General features: G+C 39.8%; 1 protein-coding gene across 1 annotated transcript in view; it reads left to right on the top strand.

The window, feature by feature from the left end:
* MAST4 (microtubule associated serine/threonine kinase family member 4) overlaps window positions 1–22,788 on the top strand; it is a gene marked incomplete at both ends in the record, with an annotated part of 287,804 nt that overhangs the window by 203,690 nt on the left and 61,326 nt on the right. Inside the window, one exon of the mRNA XM_079548763.1 lies at window positions 10,181–10,269. Within this exon, the coding sequence (XP_079404889.1) occupies window positions 10,181–10,269 (89 nt within the window). The remainder of the gene's footprint in view (window positions 1–10,180; window positions 10,270–22,788) is intronic.

The following is a 22,788-nucleotide window of genomic DNA, read 5'->3' as shown; positions in this document are numbered from 1 at the left end:
TGCTCCCTGCATGTTGTGACAAAAGGAAGTTTTTCAGAATCTGCTGCTAGGTTTTATGTTAAAAATTACATCCTCATCTTTTAGGTGTAAAGCAGGGATCCTCCTCTGAGTAACACAGTTTGAAGCAAGCAGTACCTAAAAAATTCACACAAGCCTGTATGTAAGATAAAAATGTGAGGTTGGGATATTTGTAAGAAAAGACAAAGGAATTTTTTTTTTCTCCTGAGTTCATTTACAGACTTGTGTTTTTACAGCATGTCATTTCTTCCAGCTTTTGGTCCTGTAAAGCTGTATCTGTTTAATGCTGGTTGTACAGTGCTGTGAAAAAGTTCCACAGAAGCACTGAATAATTAAATGAAGTTAATGCAACTTTTTTTTTTTTAATGGTTTCTGTTTTCTTTTAATTTATCTGTAACTCCACTACTTTCTTTGCCTATTCTTCTTATTGACCTTCTGCCTAAAGGTTAAAATTGTATGTATGTGCACACATATTTGGTTTGCCTTCTGGGTGCAGTTGTTTACAGATGAGTTATAATTTTTATCTTTTTTAGCATGAATGAGCTGAAGCCAAACCTACCAGTTCCAGGAGAATTGTGATGATTTAGCTAAGGTTAAATCTACAGATTTCAGAAAACCGTGACACCACAAGAGGCAGAAGTCTCAAGTGATAAACATAAGGAATGAGCTAGTGATAGTTGAAGTATTGTGATTTATGAAATTCTAATTTTAAAATAGAAAAATGAACACTTAGTTTGCCAGAGGTTTTAATTACTTTTTAATCTCTTAATTCTTTCTAGCAAGGGAGGGTAAGTTATTTAGCAGTTATTTAGTTAAGCTTTTCAAAGTAGTGGATAATAGAGCACTTCATACAGTGACAGTGTCTTATAGCTTTTTTGGTGCCCTGCTTGCTAGGAATTAGAAAATGTCAGGCTCTTGTTCCTAGTAGGTTTGATCTGTGAATGTAATTTTTCTTCATTTTTTTTCTCTGGCATTGATTATCCAATCTATCAAAACCTTATCTAAAGGTTTAAAGAAAAAAAACATTTATTTAGCATACACTCTTCTGTAGTTTTGATAGGATGTGAGCTACCAAATCTAGCAATGGAGAACACTGAGTCCTATGTGGAGTAATTATTGATTAAAGTAAAAAATGAATTCCTATTTAGTTATAGAAGAAAGAAGTCAGGTATAGGTTAGGGATTAAAACAGAAGGCTGTTATTGGCTTTGAAAGTGAAACCATACAAAATCACATAGTTTACTACCCTTGAATTCTAGGATATTATTAATTTTATTGCAATTATATAAAATGATTTAAAAGAAAATCACAAAAACAACTGTCCTAACAATTGTGGTATGGGGAAAATATTTCTAGGGCTTGTCTTTTAGTGGCTTTTCTCATGAGGGGAGTTTCTGGCTAGGGTGTAGAGCAGATACTTTCATGTGATAAACATGTTGAGCTCTGCTGTGTAGACTTCGGTTTAATAAGCCTCTGATCCTTTTTTTATGAAGGTAGCATTAGCAATGTAAATTGTTTTGACATATGTTCACATTGCAAGGAGGTTGAAAGTACGGTAAAACAAAACTGTAGCAGGAAGTAGAGCAGACTAAGTCATTTCTTCTCCTTTCTCTTTCGTATCCCCAAATGAAAGCAGATTAATCGTTTCTGAGCTACTTCCTAGGCATCTGTTTTGTCACTGAGGCATCAGAGCTGTTAGGCTGTTTTTATGTGTAAACGTGTGATAATTTCCGGCAGTGGTAGACTTACCCTTAGAAACTACCACATGTGCTCTTTCAGCCACAGGAAATGCTCAGAAAAGCCACTCTGCTATTTGGGGAATCTCTCAATGTTATGAGGAGGACTGTCTATCGCACCATCATAATACACCAATCCAATGAAATGAGGTGAATTAAGAGCAGTGATGCCCATAGGACTGCCGTTGGGAATGGCTGTCAGCAAGGAGAAAGCTGAGAAAGCCAAGAGGTGGCAGGTCTAAGTGGAAAACAGAGCAAGAAAGCTGTGTAGATTGCAGTATCTGGATAAGCAGGTCTTCTGTCAGCAGTTGGGAGGCACGCCCACTTTTTATCTTAATTCTGAACTGTGCTGGTCTCATTTTCAACCGGAGTTACAGAAAGCTTGGGGTTTGAGCTTAGCTCCCTTGTGGTGCTGCAACAGCCTGGGGACTTTGCTGTGGTTAGACTTTGAGTCTGGATGGATGCTATTCAAAGGAAAAATGACTGGAGCATGACCCGCTTTGTCTTCGTGGATCTTGTTTTTGTTTTTTGGAAGAGCCAAATTGGGTAAAAGTCGTGAGTTGGGCTAGTTGGCTAGGCTGTCTGTGGTGGGTGTGGAAAAGGCCTTGCTCATACCTTTACATCAGCTAGGGGTGGAACTTGCGGAAATCACACAGCGGGCCCCCTCCTGAGTCTGGACTTTGCATGTTGGAGCAGCAGCAGCCAGAGGCACCAGCCAGCTCCCAGAGTGAGGATAGATCGAACAGCAAGCACCATCAGTGGTGGGCTGCATGAGAAGGCACAGGAGACAGCAGGTCCAGAGTAATAAAGCAGAACTGATGCCAGTGGGGGTGGGGGTGGGGCGGGCAGTGCACAGCACTCTACTGTAGTAACTGACCTTGCCTTATTTCTCCTAAGATATTAACAGTGGGCAAGGGGGAAGCGCAGGCAACATCCTGTCCCCAAAGTAAGGTTTGAGGTGAGCACCACAACGTGGTGAGAAATATGGGGCCACATCATCTTATTAAGAGATATACCAAGGGCTTGTAGTCAAAATCCAAAATCTAGAATAACCTTTGTTAATGTGAAATTTCTATGAATGGCCAAAAACATGGTGAGATTTGTGTCCTTAAAACCCCTGACCTGCTGTGGCTGTGATAGGCATGCACTCTAGTAAGTTATTTCCCGTCTGATGTAAATGATTTCTGGCAGAGCTATCTGCAAGCAAGTCAAGGCACTACCTCGTTTGGTTAGCATCTCAAACTTACTGATGCTTTGATCTTCACAGGTGTGATACATGACACATTGTTGTTGTTTTTAAGGGACTAGTAGTTAAGTGTTATAAACCTTCTTCTGTTCCTCTCAGTTACTCTTTTTTTGCATGTAGGTTTTTCTCCCTTTTTTAATTTCCCAAATTTTGTTATGGAAGTCATACTTAGTGGTGAGTCAGGCAATCCCTGTAGATTTTTCCTCTGATTCTGATACTGCCTAGCTATTTGTCTTTTTGTTTTGAAAGAGAAATATTTACATGTTGAGGAATTTTTTACATGTTGAGGAATGTCACAGTATGATAGCAGATGTGCTTTTCAGCTAATAATATGGTTTGTATCTCTTCCCAAAACACACATAAGATTAAAAAAAAAATGAAGCACCAGCAGAATTAATCATTCCCACAGATGTGTTCTCAGTAGCTTGTATGATACAAAGTTTCAGAAACTGCATATTGAGTATAAGGAAGCAGAATTGTGCAGGAGTCTCGTTTATAATCTTGGGTGTTGTGGTCTTTGCTGTTTTCCCATGCAGTGTTCATAACAAGTTTTATCTTGTGTGTAGCAGTTCTATGGATATTGTACAACTATGGGGGTTAGAAGGTGGCTTAAATACTCAGCCTTGTGTCAAATAATGAAATGCTTGTCTCTAATCAGTTGAAGTGTATCAGGTTTTTTTTAGGAAGCAGCTGAACAGACAAATAGAACATTTTAGGTCTGTGGGGGAGATTTAGATTTCTTGAAATACCATTTTTCTTCTGTTTGAAGAGAAAAAAAGAAGTGTGATCAAAATTGCTAGGAGTAAAAATAAAAGCAAATGCTAATGCAAAATATGTTGAACACGGATGTAGCTACATTAGGCAAAGGCATAGTTATGTTTATTTGTGGTGCAGTGCATTATGGAAATGTAGATTTCTCTCACAGCATCAGAGATCAGTCTTTGTGACAGAGTGTGACAAATCTTCCACAGGTCTGAACAGAAGAGACATGGGAGATACTTTTTGCAGTTTCATGAATTACTTTGGCAGATTCTTCTCCACCAGTGCTGACCAATGTGTCTTTGAATTCCTTGACAGTCTGTGCAGAGGGTGATCGTGCATCCAGCTGTTTTCATTTCAAGGTTAATCTTCAACATATTTTCTTCCTAGAAAAATGAGGAAGAGTCTGAGTTTTCCTTCTTTGTTATTTGGGGAAGATAAGAGTTTTGATGACGTGCAGGAAGCTGGTAGACATCAGTGACTGCGGAAAAGCACTTGTTAAGTGTCTAGTCTGGGTGTCCAGTTTCACCCAGGTAGCAGTCAGAGCTGAAACATTCACAACTGTATTGGAAAAAAATCAAGACATACTCTGCTAAGCTAGTACTGCTAGCGGCTGTGTATTGCAGTATTTCCTTGTGTTTGTTATGCTTTGAAAGCAGTCTTCAAAGTATAACTGTCTTCATTCAAGTTGACTAAAGCTTAAATACAACTTGAACCTTTCCATCATAACAGTTAAACTTTCCAGCAAATACCATGACTATTTCTTCAGCTCACTAAAATATAGAATAATTCCTTGCAACGTGTAGGATATTTAATAAGTAGTGTTTTTCAATGTGTGTCTATGTGTGTATATATAAGATTCTAAAATAAAACTTCTTGTATCTATATTTATTTATATCTATGTCTATGTGTAAACATGCATACATAGATACACCATATATAGAAAGTATATTTGCAAACATAGTCTATTAAAATATTTTGGAAAATAATACTATGTTATGCTAAATGTATGTAAGTATGGGTCATCGACATCCATTAAAAAAGTTCAGTGTTATTGATCTTGTGTTTTGCTCACCTTCAGATGTTTTCCACATTTGTCTAAGTGGTGGCAGCTAACAGATTTTTTAATTCAGCCTTTAAGTTAAGAAATTTCTCTCAAAATTGGAAACTAGTGCTTCCTTACTCTGCACTCTCCACTAGCTGTAGGGCAGAACAAGATAGCAGATTGCTCTAAGTAGGGTTTGTGGGTTTTGCTTGTGTAACCCTAAATCCTCAGCATTCATGAATAAACAGTCTTGGTTGGTTTGCTCTCTTTTAAAAAGTGACCTAGGCATGAAACTTCTTTAACTGCACCCATGTTGCATTCTGTTTTCCTAAATCAGAAGATGCATCATCAACCTTAATGGTTGCTGTTGGCATGGAAAGCACTGTATATGAAGAAAGGCTAAGTGAACTGGGTCTGTTCAGCCTTGAGAAAAGATGACTAAGAGGGGACCTGATCCAGGTTTATAAATATCTGAGGTGTGGGGGCCATAGTGGTGAGGCCGGACTCTTTTCAGTGGTGAGTGGAGACAGGACAAGGGGAAACGGCCGGAAACTGCAGCATAGGAAGTTCCGCACAAACATGCGCAAGAACTTCTTTACAGTGAGGTGACGGAGCACTGGAACAGGCTGCCCAGGGAGGTGGTGGAGTCTCCTTCTCTGGAGATGTTCAAGACCTGCCTGGATGCCTACCTGTGCGACCTGCTGTAGGGAACCTGCTTTGGCAGGGGGGTTGGACTCGATGATCTCTGGAGGTCCCTTCCAACCCCTACAGTTCTGTGATTCTGTGTGTATCGCACATGTCATCTCTTCATTACAGCTGTTGCATTCTTTTGAGTTAGTGCCCCACAGAACTTCGATGGATGATGGAGAGCTTGGAAATGCTCACCAGACTGCCCTTTAATGCAGAAGACTTTTTTTCTGGAAAAGCAGAACACAAATCAAAAGCAGTGAATTCCTCGTTATAGAGGTTTTAATTAATTATTATTATTTTTTTTAACTTAAAGCAGAGTGTCCCATTGATTCTTCAGTGTTGCTGTTCATGAACTTAACTATGGAGTTAGCTTCAAAATAAGTTAAATGTAACTGAAATACAACTTACTCTGTTGTATAAGCAAAGTGGTGTCATCTGAAGTCTTGCTAGGGACAGCACATTCCTCCTAAGGTAGTTTTCAGCCGTGCGGTTTTAACACCAGAAAGATTGCAGCTGCTTTCTTATCCCTACATCCTTTATGCTAGTGCTGATCTTGCACTATGAGCCTGTCTTGTATCTATGCAGTCAAGCTTCGTATTCTGGGTACAGCAATAGCTTATTTTATCTGCATTTACATTAGCAAATAAAACATTTATTTGCAGTCTTTCTTAAATAGGAGGTGTGCCCTTTTAATCTTTACTTTCACCTAAATGTATTATACTGATAACAAAATTAGGAAGCTGTGTTGCAAAGTGCTGTGCTCAGCATATACCATGAAAGGTGGTGAACTGTCATGATAGCTTGTAGTCCAAATCCATCCTCATTACATGTGTTAATTAAGATGTTGAGATGAGATCACCATAAATGATTAAAGCTATGAAAAGCATGGCAAGAGGCAATCTCTATAAATATGTCCTTTTTAATGTATTTTTTTTTTTTGTAGGGGTGGGGAGTGAAAGCAATTAACCCTTAGTGCCAGTAATTTGCTCACATATTAACCCTCTTTCTGAAGAAGAATCTTTCATTTTTATGTGTGCTTCTCACTGTTACTGCCATTTTTTGATCAGGAAATCAGAATTTAATATTTCAGTTCACAGAATCACAGAATAACCAAGGTTAGAAAAGACCTTCAAGATCATCCAGTCCAACCATCCACCAATCACCAATAGTACTCACTAAACCATGTCTCTCAACACAAAATCCAAATGTTCAGTTCTGGATGTGGTACCTGCCCGAGTACGCAATTAGAAGAAGTTTCCCTTTCAGTCTTGCAGCATACTTAGTGTTTTCAGGAGCTTAGTGCAGCTGTATTTAGTGGCCATGCTAGTGCTTCATGCACTGCTGGTGGGGGTGTAGCTGTTCCCATCATTTCTGCCCAGAGAGCTTTTGCCTGAGGAAAAATGGTAGCTGTTTAAGGAGCAAAGTAATACAGCCTCATGCAGCTGGATCCTGCCTTTCAGCAGCTGTAGTTAACCCTTGCTTTCTGAGATTAACAGAGTTCAGTGCAGAATACCTTTTACATAGTGTCCTGTTCTTGCTTTATCAGGCAGTGCTTCTCATGGGAAGCGTTCATCTGTTGCAGTTGGACTGACTCAGAGGTCAGAGCGCTCGCTGCTCCTGATAGCAGAGAGTGAGGGAGGAATTCCCCAGCAGTGAAGTATTGTGAGTGGGCAGGAGTGTTGGTGGCAGAGAGCGGGAGTTTAGGCGATGGGATTTGGAAACCAAATAGTAAATTTTAAATTGGATTCCATGATAAGGAACGGTGCCAGTAATCCAGGGCACAGCTGGTAGGATGTAAACTGCTGCCAAACATAGTGGTTCAAGGTTTTTCAAGTTGTGAGGAACAGGTTCAAATCCAGGGAGGATCTTCCTGGGAAAGAAAAGAAGAAAAAATGCAAACTTTCTGTTTCGATTCTGTGTACACTTCAATTGTAGTTAATATGTTTAACATGACTGGATCTTCTTGGAAAAGTTATTTTTTAACTCAGTGCTTTAGACCGTGTGTCGTATCTACTGCCTAGCTCGCTGGTCTTGTCTCCATGCTGTGCAACCTGAACCCAAGGCTTAGAGAATTGTTTTTTGAGAGTGTAACTCTCTGTTTTATCAAGGTTATGTTTCTGTAGTTTACAATCCCTGTGGATGTTCCTGTGCTGTGTAACTTCAGTGTAGACAGAGAGGCTTTCTTTCAGAGCCGCGTCTTAACAGTTGGTTTATCTTGTCAAATTTGAATGGAAAATTTATGAAGACAATAGAAGGAAAAAGTTGCTTGATGAGTATAGAAATCCAGGATAAATGATTTTGTTTGCAGAATGGCTCTAACACTGAAGACTGCTCTTTCAAGACTAATTTTGTCAGTAATGCTTTGCTATCTCCTTAGTGGGACTCTGCTTCCTGTTTGCAATGTTCTAGTATCTTAGGTCATTTTTCAGAGTTCCCCACAGATAGCTTTTTTACCCACAAAGAGCCTCTTCTATTCTAGCATTAATCTGAGGAAGGAATTGTGTTTCATGACTTATACAGGATAACCACATTGAATTTCAGAATCTGTGGAACAAAATAACAAAGCTACAGGATGAGCTGTAGCATGGATTTGTGTTTTCATGCAGAGATTCACTTTTTACCTTAGGAGGAGGACAAGCAGAGTGGTGGTACATTGGTGCAGGCTGCCCATCCAGCTGGTGGACTCACCGTCTTTGAAGGTGTTTAAGGAAAGGGCAGATGTAATACTTAGGGACATGATCTAGTGAGCAGATTCAGTGGTAGGTGGACTAGATGATCTTAGAGATCTTTTCCAATGTTAAAGATTTTGATTCTGGGAGTTTTATATCCTAGATGATATGTTAGAAGTATTGTGCTAATTTCAAGTGTAGAATGTGAAGTTTGAATTTTACTGTAAAAACGAATAGAGAGAGTCTTTTGCATGTGAAATTCAGGCGTAAGTGATAAAACTCAACTTCCACAGTTGAATGTAAATGGTGCAGATACACATATCTGGAATTGCCTAGGTAACAAAATCAACCATGTGTGCAAGTTTCAAAGTAATGTTTGGTTAGTTAAGAAAAATCAACAGCTACCTGTGGAATCTCTTCTACTGGTTATATATTTTAAGCGATTGGATGATTAAAATGTATCTTTTTTGTGAAAGATGAGAATCTCAAGCTTGCATTTGCAGAGCAGCTGCATGTCTTGTAGTGGGGTCTCATAGCCTACAGCCTTAGACTGCAACCCAGAAGCTGTATTCGTCATCTCACCGTAACGGATAGATGCTGACTGTTGTGTTCTTAAACAAATGTTTAATGAATACTGAAATTTTCTGTTGGATTTAGTTTTGGATTGCAGAATTACCAGTGGACAGTTATTCCTTTTTTCTTACAAAATGTGTAGCAGCTAAATTGAGGCTTGTCATAGTATGATATTAAAAAAATTACTGAAAGTACAGTGATATTACATGAAGTCAAAAGGAAGAATTTGGACTATTCCTAATAAGAGGACAATCACATGTAATTCTTCAGCTGGATAAAATCTAGAGATAAGATGAAACAAGAAGACTTTGGAATTGTCTAATAAAATATGGAGTATTTGCTGAAGTTCTGTCACTTAAAAAGTAGGTTACATAGTGAGTACATTAAACATACTTCTCATAAGATAACCACATTTAGGAGGATTCTTTAAAACGTATGTTCTCTGTCATTTGAGAAGATTTATCTCTTTAGTCAGCTTAGAAATTGGAGTGCGTCTCTGTTTTATGTGATTTCTGTACTTCAGATGTTACTACTTCAGTCATTTTTTGTTTTCTGTTCTTAAGTAGATCAGTTATTATTAATAGATATGCATAAGTTAATGTATAATTTGCTATAATAATATAGTGAAATGGTAGTTAATAACTTGGCATTAACTGTTTGAAGTGTTGAGGATTCATATTTATGATTGTAGTAGCTGCAGTAAACAAGAGAAAATAAAATATCTCTAAGAAAAAAAAAACACTTAAAAATTGTGCGGTGTATTTAAGAAAAGTGTGTCCTCTCAAGTTTAATAGATTCATTAATTTACTATTTATCTTGCTTAATGATCCTGTGATAAGGGAAATTAGTGGCTTTGCAGATGAAAAATGTCTGAGTAAAAAAATGCATTCATCTTTGTAGGCATCATCTGTTTCACTGACAAAAGGCACAGATGCAAAATTTATCTCAATAATTGAATTTAGAATTATTGTATCATAGATTGATAAATCATTGCTCTTGCTGGCTTGTAAGTTCGAGCTACAGGTTCATGTAACAGAAATAGATTTAATCATTGAATAGTGATTATAAGCTGAGATTTTTCTAAGATTGCACTTGTATGTTTTTATACATTATTTAAAAAGTAAGGCAGAGAAGAAAGCTGCAGATACGGAAGAGGATTTTGTTAATGACTCTACAGGGACGTGCTTTTCTTTGTACAGAATGGCAGACATGCAGGCTTGAAAAGTTTCTACTGTGCTTTTTCTTTAGAAACTGCTGTCTTTGCCATTATCGAGGATGTTCATAGATTTCCTAAACTCATAAAAGTACTACAAATCAGCAATAGCACTGATTTTTAATAGGAGGCTGGGAAGTGAAAGAACAAATGAGCAAAAAGGCAAAGTGTTCGTATGTGGTGTGTGATGTATTTCTGATGATTATGTCTTTTTTTTCCTCTTTCCCAACAGCTGTAGAACAAGCAATCGAAAGAGTTTGATGGGCAATGGCCAGTCTCCAGCTCTGCCTCGACCTCATTCACCTCTCTCAGCACACACAGGTGATTTTTGTATCTATGCTACTGCTGGTGTTATTAAATCCTTAAAAATCCTGTATAAGAAAAGGAAAATAGGCTAATTCTCTTCTCCACTACCCCTCCTTTCTTTGTTGGTTGTAGTGAAAAAAGTGCATATCATTCCATCCAACTTTCTGTTAAGTTTAAATTCAGAAATCCATACATGTTAGGCTATGGTGGAAAGCACTCCAGAGATACCTAGCACGGGTCATGCAGCTTTTTTTGTTTTTCACGTTCTTATGCATTTTCTCCAGTTCCTTATCAGTGTGTATTACAGTATGGAAAGGAATATAAAACAGCTTATAACACATGGTAAATTTAATGGAGTTGGTGAGGAAAGTATTACAGTATTATAGTGTTTTTGCTCCTTAGGATTTTTGATGTTAGACACATGGCAAGAAATTTCAGTGCTTCATTTGTCATATTCCATTTTGCTTCTAAAGCAGCTGAAGAGATGCTTTGGATTGAATCAAAGATTGAATAAAAAGTCTGTAGATTTGGGATATTATTGATAACAATTGTCCTCAATTTTCAAAAAAAGCATTTTTAGAATATAAAAACACATTTCTTCAAAGAATTATTCTGTCATGTTTTTTTGTGTTGGCACTGACACTGACTACTTTGTAGTACTGTTCCTGGATGGTGGAAGATAAAGTGCAGAGTTCTGTGTGTGTTTTTCAAGAAGGTGTTGAGTTTAGTGAGACACTTGAAGTTTTCTAGTGGAAGTAACATTATTAGAAAAAATAGAGTGGTTCTCTTCAAACTGAGCAGCCGGCTATCACAATCAGAAACGCAGATGAGATCATGAAGATTTGTGAAGAGTTCAAGATAACATGCTATGTGCAGTTTCTCAAACATAAAACAGGAGTAGAATAAAATACTACATTTGGAAGGAACTTACAGATCCTTTAGTCCAATTACCTGAATACTTGAGATCTAATCAAAGTTTAAAACATGTTACCCAAATGCATCTTGAGCACTGACAGACATAGGGCATCAAACACCTTACTAGAAAGCCTATCCAGTGTTTTGCCACTCTCACAAATAAATAAATTTTTACTGATGTCCAGTCTGAATAATACTGTTGATTTCAAAACTATGAGCAAGCCACTCTAAATGTAGAAAAATGATAGTATTAAAGAAAGTTAAGCGTAGCCTATTCTTTTCCACTAACTGAGCAGTATGTGCCATGTTTTCAAAAAACTTGCTGTGGAAGCTTGGCAACTTCTGCAGTTATGCAAGATCATAGGGTCATATAATAGTTTAAGTTGGAAGTGACCTTAAAGACGATCTAGTTCCACTCCACTTGGCATGAGAAGGGACATCTTTCACTAGATGGAGTTGCCCAAAGCCCCATCTGATGGAGCTCTGGATGCTTCCAGGGAGGGTGCATCCACACCTTCTCTGGGCGACCTGTTCCAGTGCCTCACTACGCTCATAGTGAAGAATTTATTCCTTATATATAATGTATTTTCCTTCTGAAGTTTAAAGCCATTGCCCATTGTTGTGTCACTATAGTCTCTGACAAAAGAGTCCCTCTCCATCTTTCCTTTAGGCCCCCTGAAATACTGGAAGATCTTTCTGGGATCTTCCTAGAGCCTTCTCTTTTCCAGGCTGAACAAGCCTGGTTCCCTCAGCCTCCTTTGTAGGAGAGGTGTTCCAGCCCTCTGAGCATCTTCATGACCCCTTCTGGATCTTCTCCAACATCTCCAGGTCCTTCTTGTACTGGGGGCCCCTGAGCTGAATACAGTACTCCAGGTGGAGCCTCTTGAGTGGAATAGAGAGGAGGGCAGTTGTGTCTCTTGCCCTTCGGGCCACCTCCATGCAGCTCAGGGCATGGTTGGTTTTCTGGGCTGTGAGTGCAAAGTAGTGCTGGCTAATGTTCATTTTCTTGTCCATCACTATCCCTAAATCCTTTTCCACGGGGCTGCTTTCTGTGCGCTCATCACCCAACTTATATTCATGTTTGGGATTCCCCTGACCCAGGTGCAGGACTTTGTGCATGGCCTTGTTGAACTTTCCGAGATTTGCATAGGCTTACCTCTCAAGCCTGAGAAGGTCCCTCTGGATGCCTCCCTTTCTCCAGCATGTTGACTGCACCACACAGGTGCTCTCTGAAAACTTACTGAGAGTGCATTCAATCCCACTGTCCACATCACCAACAAAGATGTTAAATGGTGCCAGTTCCAATAATTACCCCTGAGGAACACTTCACTGCACTGAATGCAACGGATTCTCTTATACTTGTACCTTGTTTTCCCAAGGTTTGCATGCCAAAGACTTCAGCAGCAATGGGATATCTCTTCTGTGCTAGAAATTTGCATGTTTATGACTGTTTTTTTAGTTTTAATTCTGTGTGTAGTAGTTTACAGTAAACAATTGCATAGTCATTGGCTCCTGACTCAGCTGGCTATTGTGTCTGGAGTAGTCCCTTGCAGGAATAATTTGAAATTACAGCATGCTCAGAGACAGCCTTGAGTAGTTTACTTCTTACTGTGCAGATGGAGTAGATACTTTCTAGAGCTGACTTAGGCAAAATCATTTCTTAATATTTAAATACCGTGAATGCGATTCTAATTCATGCAAGCAGATATGCAAATGTGTTACTTAAAAACATGGTGAGGCCATGTAAGAATTTTCTTCTGTATGTGTTTTAGGAGTTCAAGGTATCAAGTGTTCATAAATCCTCGATAACTTAAGTCTGAAGAAACTATGGATTTCTACCATTGCTGTATTCTTGTGTTGTCAGAACCACCAGGGCTTACTTGCTCAAGTGACCTCCCTGCTCTTGCTGGAAACCTGTAATTTTTTGCTAAGTCCAGCAGAGAAGTGTAACAAGGGATAGTTTGGACCACTAAGTGGATAAAGAACTGATTGAAAGGCCACAGACAAAGGGCGGTGATCAGTGCTTCTATGTCCAGATGGAGGCTGGTAATGAGTGGTGTCTCCCAGGGGTCTGTCTTGGACCAGTACTGTTTAACATCTTCATCAGTGACACTGATGATGGAATCGAGTGCACCCTCTGCAAGTTGCTGGTGACACCAAGCAGAGTGGTGTAGTTGACACAGTGGAAGGAGGGGATGCCATTCAGAGAGACCTCAAGAGACTTGGACAGGTGGGCCCAGGTGAATCTAATGAGTTTCAACACAGCAAAGTATAAGGTTTTGAATTTGGGCCGGAGGAATACAGACTAGAAAGAGCAATCCTTGAGAGCAGCCCTGCAGAGAAGGGCCTGGGATCTAGTGGATAAAAATCTTAACGTGAGCGAGCAGTGTGCTCTTGTAGCTCGGAAAGCAAATGGTATCCTGGGTTCCAGTAGAGGGGTGGCCAGCAAGGGACAGGGAGGTGATTTGCCCTCTCTACTCTGCCCTTGTGAGGCCCCATCTGGAGTACTGTGTCCAGGTCTGGGGTCCCCAGTATGAGACAGGGAGCTTTTGGAGATGGTCCAGAGAGCCATAAAGATGATCAGAGGGCTGGAGCACCTCCCCTGCAAAGACAGGCTGAGGGAGTGGGCTTGTTCAGCCTGGAGAAGGCTGCAGGGTGACATTGCAGCTTCCCAGTATCTAAAGGGATATAAACAGGAGGGGAATAAACTCTTTGAAAGGGTTGATAACAGCAGGACAAGGGGAAATGGATTTAAGTTGAAGGAGGGAAGATTTAGGTTGGATGTCAGGGGAAGTTCTTTACAAAGAGAGTGGTGAGGTGCTGGAACAGGCTGCCCAGAGAGGTTGTGGGTGCCCCGTCTATCCCTGGAGGTATTCAGGGGCAGGTTGGATGGGGCCTTGGGCAGCCTGGTCTAGGATTAAATGGGGAGGTTGGTGGCCCTGCATGTGGTAGGGGTGTTGGAACTTCATCATTCTTGAGGCCCCTTTCAACCCAAGCCGTTCTGCAGTTTGTTCTCTATGTCCTGCTGTATTTACTCCCTTGGGGAGTTTGTATCCGAGTGTTGAGTTCTTCAAATTAGAGAGGCCTCCTTAACTCCACTGAGACAGCCTGATTTATCTACTGTCACGCTTGATGATTTTTAAGTTCTCCTTTGACTACGTCTGCAAAGTAACTAATAGTGGTGAAATGTTACCAGAAAAGTTCACTAAATCAGAACGGCGTTTATTTTTGCAGTCTGCACAGGACATTCTACCAGGAGCATGTATTATAATCCCAAATCTCAGGTGAAGATTACCATCAGAAAAGATAAGCAGATTTTCACTTCTTTAATTAGTGGTTGCTGCTGGAGAACAAACAAAAAGAAATAAAAATTGAAGCAGGAAAGATAGGAGGAAACAAAATAGTTTCCAGTTCCAGTTGAGCAAACTAAATGTGCAGTGTAGGACCTGTGCTGGCATTCAACAGAAACAAGATTTTTTAATTAGGCTATCCTTGGCTGAAGTGCAATAATTGCATGTGCACGTGGCAAAAGTCCTAGTAGGATGATGCAGAGTGTGGAGGATGTTGGAAGGGAATCCTGTTCCAGATAGTGTTTTTGTGCATGTTGTCAGAATTCAGTTTTGTGCAAGAAGTCTCAGATTGCTGCAGGTTGAACAGATCAGGCTATGAGCAGCGGCAGGCAGGTAGCTTGTCGTCATGTGATACTGCACCATTATATTCCTCTGGGCTATCAAAGGAAAAAGGTATTGACACTTGCCATTCAAGAGGCTGAGTGTAACTGATGATAAAGTTGAGACCTGGAGCCACTAAATATTCTTCCAGTTCTCGATTGTCTTGAGAATTTTCTACCCACCTCTGAAACTTAGTTCTTTGTATTTTACGATGCCTCGTTGTCTTGGTTTCAGCTGAGTCAATGTTTGTAGTACAGGGATGTTTGATCATTGCTGTGTGATGGGAGCATGCCCTGCACCAGGCTGGGCTGCTCAGTGGGAAAGAGTCAGCCACAACAGTCCTTTTGGTGCTCAGCATGGAGCTCTAATGGTTGTGATAATGACAGCTCTGAACAGAGCATGTTAAAGCAAAACTGTTGTAGGTGTTGTAGTAGTTTAACAGTTTCTGCTGTTCAGAATGTTTTTTTTTGCTTTCTATTTTTGGAGGTCTTAGTATTTGCACAGAACCATATTAAATACTTACTTGTGATATACAATCCTGCTGCATTATTTACCATTTCTGGGGGCTGGATTGAGATTATCATTCATCTATTTGGTATAACACTGTTTTGGAAACTAACCTGGTATTTCTATTTAATGTTGCAGTCGTCTTTATGTTTTAGGAAGCATCTATTGGAAACTTTTAATTTCTCTCTTTACTTTGTCACTTGGGGGAGTCAGGCTGTGGGGGAGACAAGTGGGAATGCTCAAACCAGCATGTTAAAATTTCTACACATACTGACAGTGTTTCAGATTTTGTTTAAGGTTAAGAAGATGTTTAGGAATTTCTCCCAGTGGTCTGTCCTGAGGCTGGATGAATGGTTGGGAGCATGGGATGGTATGGTCAGGCACCTAGAACAGTGGACACCATTAGTGTTTTGGAACTTCACCCCTAAACAACTGCAGAATCCTGAGAAGCTGGGAAAATATTCGGAAAAGGTGTGCTGCTGCCTTGACAATCTTAGAGAGACTGAAATCACTACAATGTTCTGTGGCCTGGCCTACTGCTCAACACTTTTTTATTTGGCAGCCTAAAGGGAAAGAAGTCTGTAACTGGCCCTACGTTTGCTCCAGCCACTACACCAGGCCTTGCGGTTTAGTCAGATAACCAATCTGTGCCAGTCTTCGTGTCATCTGTAAACAAGACAAATAAAAGTGTCTGCAAAAGTCAGCTTGTTTAGTAAGAACAGAAATGCCTACTAAAATAAGGATAGAATAAGATGAGGATGAAACAGGGCCATCATGATGATGAGAGGAGGAAGAGTCAGAACTCATAAAGGAGGCAATAACTTTCTGACCACTAATTATGGGTGAACTGCAAGATGCACAGAAAGATTTCAGCTATCATCCACATGAATGCTCCAGTACAGGGATAATGGGGCCAGGACCCTGGGCTTACTGGGCAGCAAAGCTGAGATTCCTTTTTAGGTAAAGGGGATGTTAACAAAGCAGTGGGAAGAGGGACACAAGCCTTCACCCTGTGGAGGCAACTCTTGTCATCTGTGAAAGAAAGGTATCCCTTGAAAGAAGATCTGATGTGTTTCCCAGGTAAATGGAACCACCATAGAAAAGGCTATCCAGTAACTGGAGGATATTAGCTGTACAGGAGATGATGTACAACATTGATCTGAATGATGTAAGGCCTTGCACCTGAATCACAGCAGCTCCTACTACAATGCAAGCTGGGGACAAAGGGGCTAAGCACAGCTCTGCCAAGACAGGCTTGGGAGAGCTGGTGCATGGCAATCTGTGTGTGAGCCAGCAGCGTGCCCTCACAGCCCAGAATGCCAACCAGATGCTGGTCTGCATGTTATAGTGCTGATCCTGCCCCTGTACTGTGTGCTAGTGAAAGCTCCCCTGGAGTACTGTGCCCAGATGTCGAATCCTCAGCCCCTTTATGTATCGAAAGGCCTCAGGTCTTAGCACCATTCTGGCTTCGGTTTCATACTGTGAATGCTTTTCTTGCTAGAGTACTGTCAGAGTACTCTAGGCATCTCTATGGAGAAATGACTGTTAACCTCACAGAAAACAGGAAATATTGTACTAAATACTGTTGTTTAATTTGACCAGGTTTTTGACTTCAGGCTTGTTGCATCTTGGTCATTATGGCATGTACTTGTTCTTTATTGCAACTAATGAACTTCAAGGGAATCAAAGTTGTCTGTCAGACTTTATTATATCCAGTTTCTATTAATTAATTCTGTTAATTATTTCTATTAAATATCTTGAGATGTCTGCAGTACTGTACTCTATCCTTCTTAAAACTGTTTGTGTTGGTTGGAAATTCCATGCTTTATAAGTACCCAAATTCAGTATGTTCATGCCTTGCTCCACAAAGATCCATTTTACATCAATTTATTGCTCTTGTTGGGAGGACAGGCAGGATTAAGCATATATTGAGTTATCTCTGCTTGCATTCTATACTTGAGGTAAGTTCTTTTGGGATAACTAGTTTACAAGACTTCACATCTTGAAGCGAAGAGTGTTATGTGTATCTTTAGTATCAATAGAAGCAAGGTATATAAAGGCGTACTCTGAGTGTGAGGGTGGAGCTCTATTAGTCAGAGTGCACTGAATTAATACTCATCCCAGTACTGCTGGCTTTGCTGAGGAGTGTTTTCATCTTTGGTGATCTGCTCAACAATCATTTTAGAGATCTGGTTGCTCCTTCAGTAACGTGTCATTATTTCAGACTTAAAAGAACTCGGGTTGGTGGTGCGTAATCACAGTGATTTGAGTTGGACCTATCCAAAACCAGTGTTGCATGTAGTCTTGCTCTATTCTAAAGAAGAGCTTCTTGAGTGTAATTGTAAATCTTTCAGGATATTTTCAGTGCTTTTTATACCCACACTCTTCCTTGCAGTCCTTTTCTTACAAGTTCAGACTAAACTGAAGGTACAGGCCATTCTAATTAAAAAGACACCCTTTGAGGAGGACTTGAGGTGGTCAAGTTTAGAATTATGCGAATTTTCATTACATATGAGAAAGTCATGTAGACTCAGTGCACTTTATACCTCTTCTCATTCTCCTGTTATAATTGTTTGAGATGGGGATAACAGAGGATTGTTCCTACAAAGCGGTCTGTTATTAATCTTTATACGTGCAAGCTGAATTGGGTAAACCCTGAATAGTTGCATAAAGATTTTTAAGTGCTTGTCTTACCTTCTCAATATTTCTCAGATTCATGAGCCTAGATAGGGGAGTACATGTGAGATGACACCTTAACAATAAAGTAAATACATTGTGCAGTAAATACATAGCACTGGTCAAAGAGGGAACGGTTTACTGCTGAAGTCTTTTGCATATATGAAAAGACAGTAAGATTTCTAGAGTAATTTCAACTATCATTATGTGAAATTTTCTTAGTAAAATAGAAAACATGTACACTAATGACACTTCTTGAGGTTCAAATCTTGTTCATTAAACTAATAATCTTATCTTAGTTGTTTGGATATCCCTCATATTTAATATCTGGGTTGAAAGCCTCTAAGCCTGCTTAGAGGTCCTGTTAGCTTTTACATTAACTGTGACTGCATTCAGAATTGTGAGAGGCAAAGGGTTGCAGTATCAGCTTGGACAACATCTGGTGCCCTGGATGCTAATGGACTTTTCCAGATGAATGCCTGCTGCTGTGTAGGCAGGTCATCTGCACCACCCAGCCTTCAAGTGAGTGAGTGTCATCACAGCAAGTCAGGGCGTTCAGATGTCCCCACCTCAGCAGTCACAGAAGCTTGTTCTTGTGGGTGATGCTAACCCCCTGATGATTAATAATCACATGTAGTGCTGTTTAATTTTATCTACTGCAGAAATGGGTATCAACTGTTAGGAGTAATGCTGTAAATCTTGTGTTTCTTAATACAATGTTCCATGTGGTGTCACTAAGAAAACAAGTACTAGGATAAGAATTGCAAGTAGGAAATGGCTTAAAAAAGAGAGGTGAGTGTTGTGCAAAAATGAGAAATCATGGAATCATAGAATCTGGTGATTTGCAAGGTCACCTAGTTTAAAGGTAATTTAAAGGTCATCTAGTTCCCAACTCCCCTGCAGTGAATAAGGACATCTACAACTAGATCAGGTTGCTCAGAGTCAGGTCCAGCCTTACCTTGAATGCCTGGCAAGGATGGAACATCCATCACCTCTCTAGGCAGCTAGTTTCAGTGCCTCACTCACTGCTCATATTGTTAAATAAATAAATAAATAATTTTATTTATAACCACTCTGAATCTCACCTTTTCTAGTTCGAAACTGTTTCTCATTGTCTATCACTACAGGCCTTGCGGGAGAGTCTGTCCCCTTCTTACAGCCCCCTTTGTATACTGACAGGCCACTATTGGTCGCACCAGAACCTTCTCTTCTCCATGCTGAACAGACCCAGCTCTCTCAGCTTATCCTTGTGAGGTATTCCATACCTTGGATCATTTTTGTGGTCCTCCACTGGACACGGTGCTCCAGGTGAGGTCTCACCAGCACAGAGTAGAGGGGCAGAATCACTTCCCTTTCCCTCCTGACAGCACTTCTTTTGTGTCCAGGATAAGTTGGCTTTTGGGGCTGTGCTGGAACACATCCGGCTCACCATCCACTAATACCCAAGTCCTTTTTGGCAGGGCTTACAGAAAAGTTGCGAAGGTTACCAGTAAAGTCCTCAGGTTTTGGTTTTGGCCAAATGGTAATCTTTTTCTAATGGACATTGGAAAAAAAAAACTTACTTTGTTGTTGTAAAGTTAGAAAACATCCAGTCAAGACGAGGTTTGGGAAACTCTATTGAGGTGACTGAATTTTTTTGGGATCTATAGTAAAGAGGTTGAAATAAGAACATGCAGCCTTTTTGTGCTGGAAGACCAGTAAAAGAAATACCTACTACTTAGGAATTTAGAGAAGTGGAATCAGATGGTATTTGCAAGGGTGAAACTAGTGTATCTTTCAAAATCAAATCTCAGAAGATTATGCAAAGCAAGTAATTTTCAGTTGAATCAGGTAAGGTTTCAGGCCACTGAACAATGTTGTGGTTAAATTTTACCTGGAACGCTTCATGTTGTCATGGTTGTGGGACCGTGGAGAAAGAGAAGCTAGTATGACTGAATGTGAGACTTTCTCATGGAAGACTAACCGACTGCTACTTAATTGGCTTAGCAAATAGAGGACTGAAGAACCTGTGCTGTAATCTAAATTGGTCAGAGGTGTTTTGCAGGGAATGGGAAGAGAGATGTGTATTGCAGTGTATCCCAGAATGTAAGGATTCCTGAAGAATCTTCCACTAAGTATGGCAGTGACAATCTCTACCTTTCCTATGGGATTCAATAAATCTATGCCTAAAGCAAAATTTCAAGGCCCAAATTCTTACCTGTACATGTGGTCCTCTTTCTAGGATTTTCAAGGTCTGGATTTTCCTAGACGTTTAACTTCGTATGTGTCTTTTCTGTCCATAGTAGGTGATAACAAGTACTGGCCTTACTGTGATGTATTTGAGGCTGAGAAGGATCTCTCTTATACAACTTCTGTGCTGTTCTGCTTAAATAGCAGTCTGTAGAGGTTGTGTTTTGGGGAAGGATTAGGTTTGTAAATGAATGTAAGGGAGCAAAGCCTTTATTTTTGTGGTGAAAGTCAGGAGTGCTAAATGCTAAAGTTTTTAATCTTTTTTTTTTTTTTTAAGGGAATTAAAACAGTGTTTCAGTTACTCTGACTGTTATCATATGTAGAACTATAGAAACTGTTCTGCTAAAACTCAGCTTAATATTATTTAGTCTTGTTTTGGAGCGAGCTGTCAGTCCCAGAGCACCTTCTCTGTTCGGAGATTAGAAGGAAATAGTGAATGGTATGTTAACACGTAAATTCAACTAAATTTCAAGTTAAGTGCTATTAAGACATAGCACTGCTGGTATTTTAAGTAGGTAAGTAATGGTCTGATTGTGAAAAGAACTCTCTGTTCTTCTTGAGAACACTGTAAGTGTAATTTGTGGTTTCCTCTTCTTGTCTCTACTGTTTCCCAGTATACTGAAAGCAGGAATTGTATTGTCTTATCAGTGTAAACTTCAGATTTTTTTCTGGGCCTATGTTTCAGTGTTAATTCCAGCTTGGAGGAAGTGAAATAATAGATACAGCTTTCCTACTTCTTTGTGCCTGCCTAATGGTGGTTTCTCCTGGAAGCAGTCAATGCTACTGAGCCAGCCAGGAGTCTTCAGTGACAACCAGGATAAAACAAACCAGCTGCAAACCACAACAAGGCAATTCAGCAAAAAGTCTGTGTAGACAAGTTTGACTTGGCAAACGGATTTAAGGAGCTTGCTAACCTTCCTTTCTGTAACTGAGGCATGAGGCATAATTAATTGTTTTTGAAATAGCACAAGACCCTTTCCTCTGTGCAGATTCTCAGTGGAAACACCTGCAGAAATAGTCAGAATGATTCTGCTGCCCAGCTCTATATGTTGCTGACTGACAGTTTCTTGGAATGTGAAATTCAGATCTGTGACTATTGGTGTTTTCTAGTGTACTGTTCACTTCACAATGTGCATTCACCACCAAGTAAACAGACATAGAGGAGCATGACCTCTTGTTACATTGTGCTGCTGTGCTGTAATTCATTTCAAAAGACTACCAGATAATGACACCAAGATTTCAAACTTGAACTGTCTTTGAGTAGTTGGGAATTTATGATTCCAGTTATTGTTAATCTGTTATTCATTCAGTACTAACAAAGTGCTTGTATCAGAATGTCTTTGTTTTCTAAGTAGGCTGCTATTAAAAATACATCAATGTAACATGCCTTTTTAAAAGATTTAATAATCTTCCCTCCGTGGTAAAGGCACAGGACTTGTTGACTAATGACAAAACAATTGAACAATTCAATTAATTTATGTATAGTGTTCTTAAGAATAGCTGATTGCTGAATGAGGCACCCCACATATTGTCGTAAGTTAAAAGTATTGTTTTGATATGCTGATTGCCTATTCATTGTGTTACTTCTCCCAGAGGATCTGGAGTTAATTAGCTACCTAGTGCCTGACCACCAGTCAAGTTTACTTCATCCTGTCGGGGACATCAACAATAAACTCGGCAGCATGGAAATATCCTAGGACTAAAACATACAGTAGCCAGCAGGTCCCAAAGAACAACGGGATTTGACTAATAAGTAAGCACTGCACATATGGGCAGAGAATTAACTGGCACTGGCTTTTATTTGAAAGTCTCCCAGGTATTGACATGCAGATGGACTTGGGGGTGGATGAATGCCATGATGGATGAAGGTCACGTATAGGACTCTGTTTCTAACCTTTCTTGTTTTTCTGGAACACCACACCTTACACCCTTAATAGCACCAGTTGTTGCCTCCATTGTTTGAGGTTCGGATTTTTCATTCTATTTCCAGGCTTGTGTGGATTCTCAGACATCTAAATAAAAACACAGGGTTTAGTATCAAAGTATTATGTGTATAGCTTTGCCAATTTTGTTGTTTTAAAAGCTGATTTGCATTTGGAAATTGTGCTTGCATCCAGATTTTTCTTTGAGAATAAGACATAGATGTTGTGTTTTCTCTGAGAGGAAGAGCTTTTATTGCTTTTAGTGAGGTAGTGAGACCAGAACATGTCCCCTTGAACCCTGCATTGTAGTTATAATATTTCTGCGTCTTCAATGTTTTTTGCCCCATTGTGAATGCTGTGCTCAAAGTAAATGTTTAGTTTGCCTAACTAGCTGTTAGGCAAATTGGTGATGTGTGATAAGAAAGTATAACCCTGTAAAACTTAAAAATAGCTGTCACCAGAAACAAATTTAAGAAACCCTCCCTCTGATGATTTGTCAGATAATCTTCTGTCAAAAGCTGTTTCTGTCCCATCACCTAATTTGATTCTTCTTTGAAAGAGTTTAAGGTAGCTTTTTATTGTATTTTTTTTCCCCCCTCACGTCTAAGCTCACA

This window comes from Tetrao urogallus (assembly GCF_951394365.1).
Source record: "Tetrao urogallus genome assembly, chromosome: Z".
Taxonomy (NCBI): domain Eukaryota; kingdom Metazoa; phylum Chordata; class Aves; order Galliformes; family Phasianidae; genus Tetrao; species Tetrao urogallus.
This window is presented reverse-complemented; position numbering and strand designations above follow the sequence as displayed.